We start from the raw sequence: 19534 nt of genomic DNA on the forward strand, positions 1-19534 counted from the left end.
GACAATTTCACCTGAAAATTTTTTCTCTGCTCATTCTTTAAATGTACATTTCATTTTCACTATCACTGGCAGTTATATGAAATGGTATCATGGCCTGGAATCTCTGCTCACATTATCACATTTATAACGATCAAAGCCAAAACAATTTTGTGTCAAAAGACTAACCCACAAAAGCATATGCATCCAAGCTAAGTTTTCAATTCCCTAAAACCACATTCTGGGAAATTTCCCAGATTTTTGAGATGCAAAATAGAAGTAACATTTTTTATAAACAAATGATTGCATTGTCCTTAGTCAAAACAAGGAGGCTCATATAACCAGGTTTTATGCATGATTCCAGCCATGGATTCATTTTACTTCCTTTCAGTATAAATGAACTACAGACATTTAAATAAAGTCCAAAGAACTAGAGAGTACCACAGTAAATTCCTTTTTGTTTCCATAAGATATTCAGCCTTCCAAGTTGTGTGAGACAGGAGAAGTTCTTGGTGCCCACATGAATGATAACGAGCATATTTTGAAACAGAGGTTATTTTGCTTTTGTTCCAAAATATTCCCATTAGTGGAACAATTAGTAGGTTTGGGTGATCCTTCCTATGAAAATTCTTTGAGTATAATAATTCCAAAACTCTTAAGACAAATTTTTACTGAGAGAGCCTTCTCAATATTCAGTAAAGTTAAATAGTACAGTGCTCCCTCTGTGCAAATTTGTTCTTTATTCAAGGGATTAATATTTTAGTAATTATAAAACATTTCAAAAGTTTATAGAGACAAAATCCTTAAGCCCATGTTTTTTGGCTTTTTACAAGTAATCTCTATTCTCTTTATGTGACACTGAGTTTTTATCCTAGCTAATTCCTCAAGCCCAGAATGTCTCATTCCTGTACATTGTTGATAGAGTATGAGCTGCTAATGTCAATAGGGTTAACTACAGGAATAGTAAATTTGGGATTAAACATTCATAATGCCTAATACAAATTAGTTTCTTTACCTTTCTGTCGCTAATTTTAATTTTCACTGATTGTCAAGCACAAGTTAAGTGCCTTCACATGGCTCTTCACTGAATGAATGGTAAAGGACAAGTTCAAAAATAAATAAAATTTCAGACATGGGCCCAAGACTTGAATATGTATTTGGACTGGGGGTGTGTGTGAGGGAAATGTGAGGACAAACCCTCCAGCCCAGCAAGGATGAATGGTGGTGTTCCCTGCCACAGGGCAGAGAGCAGGAACCCCCCTGGCAGCACCAACCAAGGCAGGATCCCTCCACTCTCCCAAATCTCACAGCACTCATATCAAGAGACTCAGAGTGCCAAGTCTCTGTTTCCTAACAAATGCCAGCATTACCTTCCAAAGTGTTGCAATAAGGGGGGGGAAATGCAATAACATGTTGGCCAAAATGTGTTTTGCTTTGTAGAAAGTAAAAATCAATTAAAGTTACTAACAAGCAGTAGCAGAAAAGAATGTTGGAAAGGTCACTGGGGATGCTTTATAGTGTAAAGCCATTACTCCATAATATCATATTTGTCCTTATATTAATAGTCACTTAATAAAAGCCTTACCCTGTGCTTCAGTTCAAATATTTGCTGTAGATTTTACATTTTATTTACAAGCATCAATGTTTGTGCAGATGTGTGTGCATGTCTGCATTCACAATTCTTAAACCCAGGCAATGGTCTTGGCAAGCAGTATGCCAGGAGGATGATCACATTATTCATCTATAAATTAACATAGCTTATCACATGGGGAAGCAAACCCCATTTCCAACCTACCCAAAAGAAAGGACTGCAGTGCACTGATGAGAAAAGCCCAAGGCACACTCTTTGGTTTTTGTATTTGTTGCTTCTATCTGTTTTCCTCAAAACTAAACACCAATGTAATGGGAGCATTTGTTGTGGCACTGTGTTTTCCCCTTGGACAGGAGACACTTGTGTGCTGTTCAAAAAGCAGATGGAATCAATCTGAAAAAAGTTTGGTTTTAATTATATGGGGAATTCTCCTTTTTATTTTTTTAATCCTGTCAAACAAATTGTAAATTCCTGTGGGACATGTATTTCATTCTGGAACTAGAGAAAATACTAAATGACTCGTTAGGCAGTGCTGTTGATTTAAATCTATATACATTGATTTACCAATATGCTCTTCCAAAGGAAAATAAAGACAAATCCCAATTACAATTCAAACCACTGTTTGTTAAACAGATCTCATAAAGCTGCTTGTTCTAGAGGGATGTGAAGAAAGTTTTGGGTTCATTTCCTGTCTGTGTTCATTTCCTGTGTCTCTGTCTAAAATGAAATTTTGTGGCAATCTGATTGGTCATTAACAACAAGAGATGAACAACACACACTTCTGAAAAGAAACAGAATAAAACTTGACAAGTACTGGAAAGCCTTCCAAAAGATTTTGAGCATGTATTGAGACATATTTTAAATATATATTTTCAGCTTACAGAGCTGGTTATTCTTCTATGTTATCCCCTGCAAAAATTATTTTCTAGAGTCTTGTCATATGAATAACAGCTAACATTTAACTAAAAAACTACATGTTTATGTGTTTGCAAAGTAACCATGCCTACAAAGTAGTAGAGAACCTATTTCAAGGAAAATATGAGGATATTGATTGATTGATTGATTGATTGATAAAATGAAAATATATATTTACTCTTATTCATCAATTGATCACATTTTTTACCAGGGCACTGACATAAGAGACAATGAAATAAGTCAGAGCAAGATCTGAAAATGGCAAATTATTAAATATGAACTACATGCCTTACAAAGAAGCCTTATTCTGATTTCTTTCTTTCCTAAAGAAATTTTATCTCAGCGAGAAAAAATTACATACTCTCTGAAAGGGAAAAAAACCAAAACTATCTCATCTGTGCTAGAAAATGCCTGCTCACAGAACTCCCTCTGAAGACCAAGACAGTAACTGCAGGATGCACTGCAAAACCAAGCCTGTGAGAATCCCCCAGGATTTTGCTCACTCATTAATTAGCACTGCAGCAGTTCAGCACTGCCATGCTATTTTCAGTGAGGTCATGTGCACATATGTGCACACATCTTTGCACACAGACACCACTGTAATTCAGCAGGGACTGGCCACATAATGTCCCTTGCCTTTTAGGAAAATTCCAGCCACTCTGGTAATATCTAGCAGAAATAGATCACAGATATTTTTCTAATTGTATAAAACAATAAGGATGAAGTGACTTACAGCTCTCCAGTTGCAAAGTACATGTCTGCTTATCCATTGGATATTTAGTCAGATCCATGCTGCATGAAACAGTTGTGGTGATCCTTGGGGGAAACAAAAGTTTTCTAAGTATTCATGGGAGAAAAATGTTCATCAGTAAAAATAAAAAATGCCTGGTATCCTTCTTGAAATAATATTTTCAGCCTAATATCCATTGTGAGGGAAAAAAAATCTATTATTTACTGGTATCTAATGTACTAGAGTAATACAATCCCAAACAGAAATCACAGCAGAACAGCTGAGTTCAGTGGCACCCTAAAAAGGCCACCCTTTGCTCCCTTCTCACTTAGAGTGCACATTTTCCTTTGTTATTTGCAATATATTTTAAGATTGTGTTCTATTTATCAAAACCTTTTACAAAGGGGAATTCACAATAAATCACGCAGGTCCATCATAACAGCTTGTTATCCCCTGTGATGGCTTCACTGCAAACTGGAATGGCAACATGCAATTCCTGCGCTCAGCCTGCATGAAAGCAAAAGAGTCTATTTAGGGAAGATAAATTTAAGAATTTATTCATATTGATCAAGAATATTACATATTCTTAAAACTGCAAGACGCTACTTTTACAGACAGACCCATTTTCTTAAGCAGAACCTGGGAAGTTTAAAACATAAGTAGACACAATCATAAAGGCTGATGATATTTACATACCTTATAGCATATAAGACTGTTCCATTAGGATATATCCTTATAAGACGATTCTCAACAGTGACATCATGAAGAAAAGACTTTTTTGAATCAACTATAAAGGTATCTGGTACCCAAAGCATTTCCACAAGTCGACCATCTAAGCTCAAGCTCTTATTGCCATCGAAACAAAGCCTCTCATCAGTCCATCTCTGCCTGAGGAATATGGTGGCTGTGTAGTCCTGAAAGAGAAAATCAGAATTGTCACAGAAAGGGAGCCTGTGTTGTATTCACTCTTACAGAAGTATATGGAAGCAGCTGCTGGGCACAAACAGTGATTCTCCATGTCCCTGGCACTCCAAGAGCAGCTGCACTGAATTCTGCCAAATTTTCCATGTGAGGTTGGTAGGTTTTGTTCTAATGGTCATTTACAGTAAGAGCTGCTGGCCTTGGTCAGGGCTATGAATCAGCTGAAGTCATCAGAGCTTTGTAAGCAGATAATCTGTAAACCTCCAAGTTTTAGAATGATTTAAGTGGTTCTAAATCTCATTTTGTTCACATAAGCTAATAAATAAAGAATTTTTTAAGAGCACATGGCAAAAAGTTGAATAAATTCATATAGACAAAAAAATTAGTGAAACAAGAAAGGAATCTTTTAGCAAAATTTCTCCTTTTAGCATCACAAAGGAAAGAGTGGTACCAAATTTATCAAGACCTTGAACACAGCACTCAGTCCAATTCTCCTTCAATTTAGATATGCCTTGCAGTCCTATATTAAGATCACATTATTTCTTAACACTTTTAAAACAACTTTTGATTTTATGGTATGTTTTTATCAATATTATAAATTTATCTGAAGTTCTGACCTTATTTCCCCTTTCTAAATAGTAACTAATAATTACTAATACACTCATATTTAATATCTGATTAATTATTTTTTCTTTTTATTTCTGTGTACCAATGGAGGATCTTAAAGTAGAAAAGTACATTCTATTTCATAGTTTGTTCAAGAACAAATGATACAAATTAAATGAAACACAGCTGGAATAAATTAATGTGTGACAGCAACAATAGAAGAGAAAAACAGCCTGAGTTCAGCTGTATCTAATCATAGGGAGAGTGGCTTCAAAGGCACATAAATACATCTTCATTTTTATGAAATGCATAATGATTTAGACATTTCAGCTGGAAAATAAGAACAGATCCACATGCTTCTCATTAAGATTAATACTCAGTAGCAGCTTTCTGTTTGTATCTGTGAGAGGTGGGATTCAAGCTGCATTTCTATGCTTATTATAGTGTTATAAACACTATGTGTCATGAAAAAGAGAATTCCACCTCCTAACCCACACTGTCTTCACAAGGAGACAAGCCCAAAGTTGTATTGCCAGCAGCTGTAAGCACATCAGCTTATCAACAAGCAAAAAAAAAGACTGCAAAAACTACTTTACCATATTTATTTCTGATATTGTATCAATGCTTGCAATATCCATGCTCATTCCCACTGACACAGGACCATCTGCAAAAAAAAGAGGAAGTGGGAATGTAGCTCATAATTCTTTAATATTCAGAGTTCATGAGAACTGCCTACAACATCTTTCCAATTTTTTTCCTAAAATCTTAGAAGCTATCTTAAATATTCCTCAAACACAGATTATGCAAGAATTTTAATACTTCTCAGCTAAAACTATTTTAGTTTTCAGAATTGGGCTTTATTTCTTAAACACTTCCTGGTTTATATGATTTTTTCCCCCAGAAAAAAAAAAGTGCTGGGGTAAACATTACTCAATAAGGTGTGGAAGGCACAATCCCCATGGTACCTCACACTCTCTGAGGTGCAGAGCAGCAGAAAGAATTCTTCCAGTACAAGAATTCTTCTTGCAACATCTGGTCCATCAGATGTGGGTGAAGTAAGAAGTTTCACCTGGCAATGTCACGTGGTTAATATCCAGATGGCACAGCTGAGTAACTTCCATTTAAGAATTTATGGTATATATTGTATCATTGCAATTTAAGATCTTGCCTTTGACCACTAGCAGGAAACTTGTGATTCAAACATTACATTTATAAAGGAAAACTTTTCATAAGCTGAAGGCCCATTCGGTGTAGTTAAACACCTTATCTAAGTAGCTGTTATTGTAATGTCAGTATGCTCCGATTCCCATTTCCTCCTGAATGTGCATTTCACACTGTTGGAGGGAAGATCACCAACTGTACATTTTAAAATGCAGAATTTTTGCAGAGCTTTGATGAAAACACAACATTATTCCTGGTGGAATATGTGCAGAATAATTAACAGAGTGCTTGTACAAATAAATTAATATTAAATCAGTGCATCTTTCCAAGCAATTGAGAAGAAAAGAACACAGCACCGAGAAATGCAGAAATACTTTAGGTAAGATCTTTGCAGCTGGTAGTGCCCTTGTCTCACAGGCAAAACACTGAAAGCCCTCCTTGGCTCCTTGCAATAAATTTTGTAGAAATTTCCCAAATTGCATCCAGAGGAACATGGAGTCCAACTCCACCTTCCTGAATAACACTAAAGAAAAAAATGTGTCATTCTAAGACATGTCAGTTTATTAGTATTTTTTTTCCAAAATATTTTCTGGTTTTAATGCATGTGTTAAAATAATTACACATCTGTCACTCCTGAAAAAAAATCTGTGAGTCCTTTGTTCTGGACTCGGTTGAAAGTTTAAATATAAAGCTCCAGCTTAAAACAGGACTGCAGGTTTGCAGGATGCCCTGCTGCTAATATGCATGTTTCTTACTTTTTAATATGCATGTATACTATTAAATTATACATAGGGTTTAGAAACTATTGTTCATATATTGGAAAAAGACTTTGGAGGTTAACTTTGAAACAAAATTGACTGAAAACCTCTCAGATCACTGAAGCTTGTTCTTCTGTTTGTTCCCACTCTTTTCATGTTTTGATACTCCATGAATAAATTCATTTTTTCTCCCTCCAGGATTAAAAGCTCAACCCCTAAGAAATTCATCCCAATTGCCTGGGGTACAACAATTAATACTTATACTTACACCTGTTGTACTATATACTACACCCATATAGTACACCCCATTGTACTATATCATAATGGCAGGTACAATATTGCCAACCTCAAAAGGTATGTCACACCCTCAAAAATCATTAAATTTTAAAATAACATGATTTATAATCCCTATTTTGGGGTTTTTCATGTCTTCATAGAGATTCCCATGTGTGACTGGGAATGTTATGACAACTCTTATGTGACAGAGCATATTCTTGCCAACTATCACATGATCATTTGGGGAGAACACCACCCAGCAAGGTACATGTTCAAGGATGGACCATCCCAAGGAGAGGACAGTGCAGTGTTCAGATGATTTTGCAGGAATGATGAATGGCAATAATCAGACTCTTTCTATTATATCATGAATTATTATCACCTGATTCTTGCCCAGTAAGGTGATACAGATTAGGGAAAATGTCCATTAGCAGCACTTCAGTACCATCAGTGCCAGGTTGTTACACATGTGAGGGGAAAAGCTGACTTTCCAAAAAGATTAGTGAAATTAAGCAGGTGGTAATTTCTCTGGAATCAGACAAACAGGACTTTGTAGATTTTTTTTTCTTTCCTGCTGAAGTATTTTTCAAAATATTACTGAGTACCACAACAGCACTGCAGCATTGTTGATTCCCAAGCACCACAGGACATCTCGCTCAGGTTGAGATGCACTTCAAGCTCAAACTGGCAGAACACAGACCTGCCCTGCGGCTCAAGTGCCAAGGAGTGCCAGCACAGTCGGGACAAAACCATCCTGCTCCCCTCACCCCAACCAACAGCTCTCACTGCCCAGGTACACCCAGCCTGCCCAGCCCAGCACCCAAAAAAACCCAGCAGAAAATTGCATCATCCCAGATCCAGCACAGTGCTGTATGGGAGGAGCTGGAAAACAAATTATTAAAGGATCTTTATTAACACAATACAAGATGCTGAGAACGACTTTGCTCCAGCAGTTAATTAAATCAGAACAACACTAATAGTTAAATGCTGATTTCTTTTTTTCATGTGAGGATAAGTGTTTGTTTAGTAAGGCACCATAAATTGTAAAGTACTAATAACGAAATGAGTCTGCTCGTAATTATTCACCAGGGCTTCCTCTGAACTTCCTCTGAAGGTCTCCTGTTGACAGTGTCAAAAACTGGGCAGCAAACCAGATGAGGCAGTCAGTTCCTACATTTCCATATGTTTGGCAGAAGTTCTATGTATAATGACAACATCAGAAGAAATCTCCCGATCTTCAGAAGAAAACTGAAGTCACTGTGTCCTGCATTATTGAAGGGAATCTTCAAAGCAGGGCGGAGGATAGCCAAAGGGAGTGCCTTGTTACAGCACTGCCTGTGCAGCCCAAGCAGCACACGTTTCCATTTTCCTGCAATTTATGTAAACTGTTCCTCTGTGCCCTCTATAGATATTATAGATATTCATAGTGATCCCAAATGGGAAAGCAGCCAGAAGAGTGGCAGACAGAATACCTAAAAATTAAGTTTGGATCACTCACTGCAATGATCCTGGTCTGTAGCAGCAAAATAAACTAGCACTGTGGCACATGTGTACCCATTACTGCAATGGATCAGCACTATCAAAAACTTCCAGTGCTGAGCCATAAGCATGAGTCCTTTTTCACTTAGTTTAAGGAAACTCAAAACAATTCTGACATCCACAAAGGCCTCAAAAGGCTTCTTGGAAGAATGTCTCTTCTTTCCAGCAAAACTGGATAAAATACTGCAAGTAAACAGAAAATTAGAAGAATACTAGAATAACTCTAATAGCTTCCTAGAAAACTCATTTTGTCCCTCTGACTGCCAGCTTTGCTTTGGAGTATAGCAGAATTCTTATATAATGCTTAGATTTTTTTTTTTTTTAGTGCATTTAACCTCCCGCCACAAGACATTTTTCTTGACAAATAATTACATGAAGAAAGTGGACAGACCTTCTGACAGATCTCAACTGCAATTCTTGATTTGATGGCATGAGAAGACAGACCCATTTCTAGCACAAATCAATTTCAATCCTGTTTGTTTACATCAATAACTTTTAGACGTTGACATTGCTTTGCTGGTACAGTTTGTGGACAAGACAAAAATTGGTGGGGACCATGTTAACAACAGCTTGTTAAATCATTTGTCAAAACCCCCATGTTTCCATACAGCCAAATGCAAGCAATTAATGTGGGGACAAATAAGACAGGCAGCACACACAGGACAGGAAACCATCTTGGCAAGCAGTGCCTTTGAGAAGGATTTAGAGGCTGTCACAGATAATCATTTTAACATGCTCTTTCCATCTTATGCTTTGGCAGCAGCATTATTACAAAGGGGAGTAATGCACAGAATTAAGTTATCTTGCAATCTATTCTGTACTGGCAAGACTGTTATGGCTGTGACAAGATTCATTTTCCACATTTGAATAAAATGCACAAACAGCAGACACAGTGAAAAATATTCCAAAATACAAAAATAATCTGGAAGTTTAATATCAAATCTTGTAACATAAAAAACAAGGAGCATTGTTTACTCAGCTCCTCAAAGAGAAGTCAGAAAGGTGACTTGTCCAATGTCACAAAAGGCATTCACTAGTTAGTTGTGCACATTGTTTAGCAAAGCAAAGTAAAATCCCAGTTTATGGAAGCAAAAGGAAACTTCAAATAAATTGATCTTTTACTATCCGAACATAAGCACCATCTATAATTTAGAGTCTCTGGAGCTAAGTCTTTGGAGGGGTTGGAGAGGCAGGGGAGAACCCTTCCAAAAACCAAAACTCAAACTGTCCTGCATGCAGGAACGGGGGTTGGGTGGCAATCAGATGCTCTTTGTGTGTCTTGTGGAAAGGAAGGAAAATCTCCATTACCATGTGTATGCTGAAGTTTACATATTCTGGGCTTTTTGCTTTTTCTCTAAAGGATTAGATGTTGGCTGGCTAGGACTTAAAATAGTCTTTAGATGATATTTATTTGGTGTTTCTTTCTCATATACCCTGAGAGTTTGCCTCACTAAACTGAAGGGTGTTAGACACAGCTAACATTCTGATGTCTCATTTGTACACTTCTGAAGACTAAAATGCCTTCATCTAATTACATTTATAGAACTTAATATAAACAACATTTGAGGGAAGAAACCCATGATGACAGGTCTTAGACAGAAGGTTGGACCCAAAAACTTTATTTGCTTTAATTTAAAACTTGTCTATGAGATGTATTACTCATTATGAAGTGAAGGAAAATAATCTTTTAAATGTGATTTAGAATAACTGATTTAAGCATGACACTTTTCTGTACCACTTGAAAGCAGCTTCCATATTCAAATATACTTAGCTGTGACCTTTTCCTAGTATCTCTCTTTTTAATTAGAACACTTAAATTATCACGTTCAATCACAGAACAAAATCTATTTGTATAAAATTATTTACAAGATTTTATGCATCCCTTAACAACCCTGTGAACCTAATCCAAGGCTCACTGAAGTCTGCAGGAATTGCTCATTAATTCAGAGAGTTTGGCACAGCACATAAAGTTATAAAATTGATCTACATGGTTCCAGCAGAAAATCTGAGGTGGATCCACTTGTATTGCTGAGATAAAGTAGTAGGGTTAGGTAGCACATTTAAGGGAAATAACCGTTGATTTTTAAATCCCTTATGCCAGCTTTTCTATAGAAGTATTCCATATATATCTTTAAGAGTAGGATAGATATTATTATATTGAGGAGTAATATCTACTAACATTAGTATAGGAGCATTTCATATTCCAGTCTGAATGGCTAAAATCATTCCAGATCAGAGGTTTGGGGGTTTTTAATTAGTAATTGCACCTATCTGCTTAATTTATAAAGACTTGCCTGATGAACCAACTCAAAGAGGAACATTGAAGTGCTATAGATAAGGAAACAGAACATTCTTAATAGCAACATTTAGCTCAGAGGGCTGAGCTAAATAACCAGTCCAGCTGAGATTCCTCTGTGCCAGCAGCGTCTGAAGCACCCTCACAATGTGGCAGCTGGTACATGTCACCCACCATGGACAAACACAGACAACTCAGCCAGTTTTAGCTCTCTGCAGGCCTCTGACACACTAAGGCTGCCTTCAACTAACCCAACTTTGGGCACCCAATTTCAGTGCTCGGAGATGGGAAGGACAGTCTGCGTTACACAAAAAATGGCAACATTTGTGCTGCCAGGGTCTGGAGGGGTCACTGTGCAGGAGGAGATGGCCAAAGTAAGGTGAGATAAACCAAGTATTAAAGTCTAGGAAAGCGGGAGATTCACTCCATGCAAGGAAAGGAGAAGACAGTTTTTATGTTGCTATGCAGTCATTAGACTCAAATGAAAAAGATCTTCATATTCCCCTTGTTAATGGCACTACCCGAGCTGGGGTATGTGGTTGGGACATTTCCAGTCATCTGCCAGTCCTAGCACACAGACCAAACTCAAATTAATAAGCAAATGGGGGGCTCATTAAATTAAAAAAATTATGAGCTGCCATAAATTGTACTTATCTAGTAAATATTTCTGGTTTTTCTGGCTTTAGGAGAAAGGAACTGTCATTTTATGAACATTTGCTTGTACCTAACTTTCTTTTCAGGACTAAAACCCTATTTTGCTAAATATTAAGGAGCTCAGTGCCACTTGAGTAAAGCCAGTTACCAAGAACAGACACAAGGTACACCAGCTGCAGGCAAAAACCACCAAATAAACCAGGAAAATATTACATGGAACAAGGCTAGCATAGCTGAGGTCACAGAGATAAATAAATTCCTCAGGTTTGTTAAGCTGAGAGTTTAGATGGTTTGCTAGCTCTGCTTCTGAGAAGAGCAATAGCTTCTCCTGGGCCTGACCCTCAGGCAAAGTGTGGCCCACCCTGCCAGAAACAGAGGGGGGTCAGGACCAGGCTGATGCCACTCCCCAGCCCATGCACACCTTCCTCTGTGACAGGGAAAGTGATCCCCAATGATCTCACAAAAAGCTACAGGTTCAAAAATAAAGAGAAGTATTGCCTGAGTCATCCTAGCTCAAATTATTCCTACAAAGAAAGTAATTTCTCACAAAACCATCAACCCTGCGTTTAGAAGCGGCATCAATAAAATGTATTTTTTTCAGAGTGTCATCTCATTCCTTCATCCTTATTATATGGAGCTAATAAGGATCCATCAGAGGTTTCTGAGGCAGAGTTTGCATGCCTGAGCTGCAGTGAGCATTGGCAGAGATGCTGGCACTGTCTGGAGGTGTGAGACTGGCTCTGTGTGACAGACTCAATCTGTGCCCAAGCTCCTCTGGGATTTCTGGGCACACCCAGAGAGCCCTTGGCATCCCTCTGAACAAAACACCCAGACAAAAAAATAACTACAGCCTTGCTGCAATACAACAGCTGAGGCAAAGATGGAGAAAGGGGAGATTTGTAACTCAAATATGCTTTATGGTAGGTCTTAATTGCCATTGCAAGATTTTGAAATGAGACTCTGCTGTCTACCCAAGCACACTCATCATGGCAGTGCCAACATATCTCTAGTACTATCATGAGGTAATGAATAAAATATATTAATGGCCACTGAACACAGTTATTTTACATTATGCATCATCTCCAATGAGGAAGAGTTAGTTTATTTATTAAAGTTACTTTTATTTTGCTGTCAGTCTCCTTAGAGCATTAAATATTTTATAGCAGTTTTATCATCAGCTAAGATAATTACAATAAAAAAAACCTGATGAAATAGTTTTCCTCTTTTTCTTCAACCTAAAATACAGGTATATCTTAAAATTATTATAAATGGATCCAGAAACAGCACATGATGTGGAGCATCCATACTGAACCAGGTATTTGGATGGCAAGAGGTAACAGTAGGGTCTTAGAAACTCATTAGTCAATCAATTTTTAAGTAGGATACAAAGGGATATAAAATATCTCATTTGCACTCACACCTCTAGCATTTCCAAACACCCAGCTTAAGGTCTATAATTCACACTATAAGTTTATTTCCTGACAGACACACGGTGCTGAGCCTCTTTTCAACATTCAGAATATTTTCTTCTTCAGTGTTCTGCACTTTCTCCAGGACAAGTTCTTCACACCACTTCAAGCTCCTCAGTACTTCTGATACACCCAATAGCCTGACTCAAATAAGAAGGTTTTTCACTGAGATTTCAGGTGTCTGACTGCACTGCAGGGCAGAAAAATCAGCCTTGATGCAGTAGATTTTGTGGCTCTTCCAATCTGGTGACCATTGGTTTCTGATGCAGGGAACTGACATTTTTTATTCATTTTCCCTTTTCAATTCATTTTCCCCCCACAATTTTCAGTAAATCTGTTCAGTGACCTTTAAGACCTGAGGCAAGAATCATTTATTAAATAATTCTCTTGCAATCTGTACTATATGCTGAGGCATATAGTACTTTGCATAGTAACAAGATTTGCCTGTGCTGTTATGAACAGCTTGATATATAAAGCTTTCAAATCTTTAATCAAAGCTTTTTATAGCTATTATTCAGGAAATTAGAGGAAATTATGCTTTTAAATAGGTAAGATGTTACAGCATATTTCATGAAGACACACATACAAGGATAGTCAAGTTTTCTAACAGTCTGGAAGTTTAGCTTGCAAATACTTGGAAAATACAAGTTTCACCTTGGGCCACAAAAGCTATTAAACTCCATCTTATTATATCACAGAACATATATAATCAGATCAGTGGCTGGCAGATATCAGAGGAAAAAAGTACAGAAAAACCCATTTAGTCTCACTGCTGAATTTTAGACACCACATTATGTTATGACTCAGTCTTATTGAAAGAGCTTTTCTACTTACTATCAAAAAATGGACGTAGATACTTGTTGTACCCTTTTATGATTTTTTGTATTGTTGGAGGTAGAATTTCACTTTTTCCTTCAGCTTCAGGAATTTGCATGGACCTAAAAGGAATTGAAAATGAGGATATTTTAAAAGGGCATAATAAAAAAAGAAATCAAAAAAATATCAGGTTTTATAATCTGTATTTGTCTCTTATTGGAAAAAAAATCTCTTTTGTACCTAGAGTTCATTCTTTCTTTTTATACCTTAAAGTCTAAGTCTATTTCTTTTTGTGCCTTAAATTCTATTATTTCTTAGCATTCCATCTGAGAAACAATCTTCTTTAATACTTTATCTGTAAACAAGGCATTATGGTTATAATCTGGGAATGTGGAAGGGATGCTGGTTGTTTATTTCATCATTTAAAATAAAGCTTCTTTTTACATAATGAAATACATTATATTTAGGTCTCAGAGACAGAAACCAGCCTCAGAGACTAGTGCATAAAAACACTTAAAATCCTGCTTTCACAACACAATTTTTAAACAGGCTACAGAAATAATCCTGTTGAGCAAAATCAGTAAAGCACAATGAGAATTCAAGTACTTCCTCTGCTCAGAAACAGCTACAAATGCAATCCATAAAAGTGATATATAAACAATTACAAACCCTTTCTGCCTAACCCCAAAGGTGAGCACCCCCAGACCCTGAGCAGGGTGTGCCCTTCAGAAATTACAGCACAGATGGCAGCAGCTACTTGTTCCCAATGATTTGAGAAAGGTGGGGTATGAATTGTGAAGGTGAGAACCAAACAATTAATTGCTTAGTGAGCCCAGCTGGCAGAGGCACTGTCTCTGGTGATGGAGAACAGACACCTATATAAACACCAGGAGAAGGGTCTGGGGATTTTGATCCTTGCTCTGGGAATTACTGGCCCCTAAAAATGACTAGCTTTCCAACAGGAGGTGCAGGAGCTGTAGTGATTTGCTCCTAGAGAGAAGAATCTAAGCATAGACCATTAGGTAAGGGGCTACCAGTGTTTTGTGGTCTTCCCTTAGAGTGCTAAATCTTCACTGAATTTCTTAGTGTTGGTTCTTTCTGGAGCTGCTCCTGAAAACTCTGCTTTCTCTTCTGCATTGTATTTCTGGATCTCTTGGAGCTTTCCAAAGCTTGATCTTTTCATTTTAATTTTGCTGTTTCCGAGAAAGCTTGAGCTGTTTTGTCAGGACACTGAGACACCAGGAATAATCCAGCATCTTAAACTGGAAAAGCTTACATGCTAAGATGATCTCACTGAGTGCACGTGGCCAAATCACACTGTGGTTTTAAACTTGGAGTCCACTAGCTTGAAAAGCTGCTATTGCTGTATAATTTTTTATTCACCAGATCCTATTGCCACAGAAATAGCTGTTTTTCATTAGCTGCCTTATAACACAAATATCTTAACTATTTAAATGTTCTCATTTTTTTCCTTTATTTTTTCCCTGTTTTTTATTTCTATATTGCCAAAGAATGATGTTGTTACTTAAGTATACCCTTGAGTAATGCCAGCATTGAAATAAGGGAAGTTTCTCCTGTAAGTTTTTCCTAAGGAAACAAACAGTCATTAACAACAGTTAAATTGAGATGTGACTATAAATAAGAAGGCCAGTTCTATATTGCACAGAAGTGTTAAAATTGGAAATGCATTTGACTGTAATTAATTTCTTAAATACTGTACTTTAGTATAGATATCTCTCCTTTTGTAATTTACATATAAATTTTAGCTAAGTGTTCAGTGAGCTGCATGAGCTTAATTTCACAGCTTTACTGGATTGTTCTTGAATAAGTTTTACACATTGTGAAATGTTAAAGGAAAACTTGTTTCTTTTCTACTGTTAGGGTATATCATTATTCTGCCAATCAATCTGCAATTGCAGAGTGGTCTGGTTCATTATCATTAACTCTATTTTCCAAAATATATCTTTAAAACTTTTATGGAAGTCCTTCCCTTAAATGACCTGTGATAATTCATAATTTTCCTCATTAACACATGATGTGTGGCCTCGCATCACTGGTCTTTTGAGATTTATGTCTAGGTAAGCCTGGGAAAGCTGTTGTGCTGTAATTGGGGCTGTGAATTGAAGGGGCATGGTCGCCTGTGTGCAGTTTGGCCATAAAACCTTAGAGAAGTCCTAGCACAGCAAGCCAGCAAGTGAAAGGAACCTGAGGCCTCCTAAATGTGAGTGTGAGCTGTTACCAACCTGCTGACTTTGGGACACTCAGAGGCAGGTTGTCAGTGATGAGAGAGAGAGGAGGAACCTACAGAGGTTCTGTGCCCTAAGCAGTTTGGGGTTTCTGTGTTTTAAGGGATGGCGCCCTTTTCCTTGACAGCGCTCTTTGGTCCACGTGCTCCATTCCCAGCTCGGGCATGGTGAGCTCACAGCTGCACACGCTCACAAAGGAAAAATCTGAGACTCATTCCACTCCTCCATCTGCATCTTCTCATCACTGCACCTAAGCTTCTCCTTTAACCAATATTTGTGTTGCTGTATTTATGTTTCATAGTTAAGGGAAGCTGTTTAAGTTCCTCAATTTTCTTAACGTATGTGAAATGCCTTGGCACGCATTTGAGTCTGGAATTGCCTTGCAACAGGTGTTCCAGCAACTGAGGTGTGAACAGGCTTTTACAGAAAAAAAACCTGAGCATATAATTATTTTTCAGCTGAGAATATCTGCCTGTTCTGGGCTGTCAATGCATAATAAATGCTTTAACTCATCAGGTTCAATGCCCTCTGGTTGCTTTTATAAAAGCAGATTTTTATTTATTTATTTTTCTAAGTCATTCTTGAGCTCAAAAACTGACAATTTTCATGAGTTTGGCTAAACTTGAAAGGTACAACAACTGTTTGTTATTTAAGGTACTTTCAAGTTAGTGTCTTAAGAGAATGGGGTAACTGGAAGGGGAAAAAGGAACATTTGCCCTAAACAGTAGAATATATCATTTTTTTAGGCATAAAAACAGTCTAGACACATGCATGAGAATATTTTCTCTGGCTATTTTTTGTCAGAAGATATGTATCATGAAAGCATGAAAGAGACAGAAACACCTTAGAACTGCAAGAGGATAAACAAAATGCCAGATACAGTTTGAACAAGCTTTTGAAACACTTCCCCCAGGAAAAAAAGAATTTAAAAAGCTTTTTTGCAGGCAATTCACTGACAGGCGAAGGGCTTACAGATGCAAATAAAGTTATTTCTGGTTTCATACCTTTGCTCAATGATATGGAGGTTTATGGTCTTTGCAGATAAACTGTAGCAAAATCCACATCACCGATTAATTCTCTGCTTTGAAATGGACAGTACTGTCAACATTCTTTTTTTTGGTTAAATGGTGAGGTTGAAATTAGCATCATGTTACCAGGCACAAGAACAAACAGTGAAATACCATAAATGCTCTTGAGCTCAGAGAAAAAAAAAAAAAAAAAAATTTCATAGAATTCTGACTCCATAAACCTAGGCTAGCATACACCCTATCTGAAACAAATGGGAACCCTTCTTCAGACCAAATAGCATTCATTCATTTAAGCTGATTCCTGAAAATTGTCGGTTTGCCTCAATTTTTCATTACTACTTGAAAAAAAATGGGAAAGAAGTCATCCAGGCAACAAATTTTAATAGTAAAAAGGGGGCCATGTTGTGATTGTAATGTAATTTAATGTTAAGTGAAGTGAAGAAGTGTCATTCAGGCAGTGAGAGATAGAAAGGGAAAAAACAACCCTGTACCATTACTGACTGTAAATTATTCAGTAAAAGAAACTCTCTTCACATGTTAGGCACAGCTTTTCCAAGTGGAATATCTAAGGGACCACTTGGCAAAAAACCATGGCCCTTGCTTTGGGTGCACTTCAGCCCTTGGGTTTTGTTTAGAAATATTTCTCTGTTTCAGTGCCAAGCAGGATAGTTTTTGTCCTAAACAGCACTTTCACATACCCCTCCTGATCTGTGCACTGGAAAAATTCATTTTTGAACCCAAGCATCATCTTGTGTGTGAGATAACCCCAGGCCAGAGCTGTGTCTGGATTTGGGTACAGCAGACACAGCAGCTCCATGCTGTGCCCTTGTACCCAGGCACTCTCACAGGTGCTGTGTGTGCCCTTACCCCCATGGATGAACTCAGGAATGAGCCCCCTGTGCTTCTGCACACTCACAGCCACATGAAGCTGTAGGAGGATTCACAAAGCCCGACTGATACTAATGAAATGTGTGCCACAGGCTGAGCTCCTGGGGAATTTTGCCTCCTTTTAATTTAGGTGCTGCTGAAATTGTTGGTCTCTTAGCAGTGTTTTATTATGGCTAAGCCATGAGTCACCCACTCATTGTAGCATGGCAAGTCACAGCTGACGAGGGAAGAAGGTGGAATCAGAGCAAATGCGTGTTTTGCACAAAGACCCCTCTATAGGAATGGAGAAGGTGGGGGAAGTTGATGCTTTGAACTTAGTTTTTGGGGATTGTTCCACCTTTTCACACTACTAAGAGAAAGCTTTATCTAAGTGAGTGTTTGCACACCCACCTGAGTTAAAGCTCAGACAGAATCTTACCCTGAGGAATCTACTGTGAGATGAAGTAGGTTAGGCAGTTCTAGATAAAGAATTGGCTCACAAACTTTAAATACTTCTGATGAAAGTAGTGATGAGAATGTTTAACCTGTCCATGCTTACATTTTCTTATTGGAATTACTTAAAGAATATTTTTGCCCCTTTTTATAGAAGGAATATATTTTAAGTGCTCCATTTCTATATTTTTCTGTCATGGCAGCTGTACTGTTCGAAGTGCTATGTGTAGCCAGAGGGGATAATTTTCACTTTCCAGCATAAGGCAACTCAAATTTCCTAAAGACTTTACAATTTCATAACAGAGAATAAAAAAACCAGTTTTAAAAATAGATATTTCTTTTTAAGATACTCTCCTTTTAGTGCACAGTGATGATTTTACTATCTCAAGCTTGTAGTAAATCTAGGTTGACTGTGAGCTTCTGTCCTAGGGCAAGGCACTATGCTCCAGGCAAGGTCTGTGTGCCCATCTGAATTTGTTAAGCAAACCTGATACAATACTCACTTTGTTACCCAGTAATCCTTTATTTGAGGGTTCATATGCCTCATAAATTCCATTCTTTTGCTCCCTCATCAATCTTTCCAATTAAAAAAAAAAAAATCTGTTAATCAAGGCAGCTGAGATTCATGAAGCTCAGTCCTGTGTTTCTGTCAATACCCAGGTTCTTTAATTTTTGTAAGAGGCAAGATTCAAATGCCAAGAAGATTTTACTTTGTTACTTTGTCAGCTACGTCTCTAATTGTAAAGTAAGTTGACTATAAACCAACTGATATAATAATATATTGAAGAAATAATATTTTTAGCAAATACTTCTTACCTACAGAGCAGCAATAGAAAAAGGGCTCTGAGACTGCAGCAGTTAAGACTGCACATTGTCACAAATTCTTTCAGAAGTTCTTGTAGTAGCTCCTAAAAAAACAAAAGGTGCAGAGTTAGTTTTACAGCACATATGCATTCCTAATGCATGAATTTTTCCAAAGGTTTTAAACACTAAAGATATTGTCTCTTGAACAGCTTATTCTAATGCATTACTAAATATCTACATCAATTAAAAAAAATCTCAAAACTTAAAAAAAAAAGAGGTGGCATCAGGGTTAATTTAACTAACCAACAGAAGCTGCATTCCAGCGTACTACAGCTCTTTCATTTTTGCCTCTGCCCTTTAAACATTAGGAAAAGTAATTGCTGTGAAAAATAATGTAATCCTGTGCACCCTCATGCTTGTGAGTGCAT

General features: G+C 37.4%; 1 protein-coding gene across 2 annotated transcripts in view; it reads right to left on the reverse strand.

Annotated features, from left to right (window-relative positions):
• LOC131086212 (gamma-aminobutyric acid receptor subunit pi-like) overlaps positions 1-19534 on the reverse strand; it is a 45290-nt gene that overhangs the window by 18157 nt on the left and 7599 nt on the right. The window contains exons 2-6 of one of the 2 annotated variants that reach the window (XM_058029121.1): positions 19119-19210; positions 13727-13830; positions 5336-5403; positions 3909-4126; positions 3216-3298 (exon numbers count right to left, since the gene is read on the reverse strand). In XM_058029121.1, the coding sequence (XP_057885104.1) occupies positions 3216-3298; positions 3909-4126; positions 5336-5403; positions 13727-13830; positions 19119-19174 (529 nt within the window). In that variant the 5' untranslated portion in view covers positions 19175-19210. Of the gene's footprint in view, positions 1-3215; positions 3299-3908; positions 4127-5335; positions 5404-13726; positions 13831-16958; positions 17033-19118; positions 19211-19534 lie in introns of those variants that run through there. The other variant, XM_058029122.1, reaches the window with a different exon arrangement.

This window comes from Melospiza georgiana, chromosome 8, assembly GCF_028018845.1.
Source record: "Melospiza georgiana isolate bMelGeo1 chromosome 8, bMelGeo1.pri, whole genome shotgun sequence".
NCBI classification, from domain to species: domain Eukaryota; kingdom Metazoa; phylum Chordata; class Aves; order Passeriformes; family Passerellidae; genus Melospiza; species Melospiza georgiana.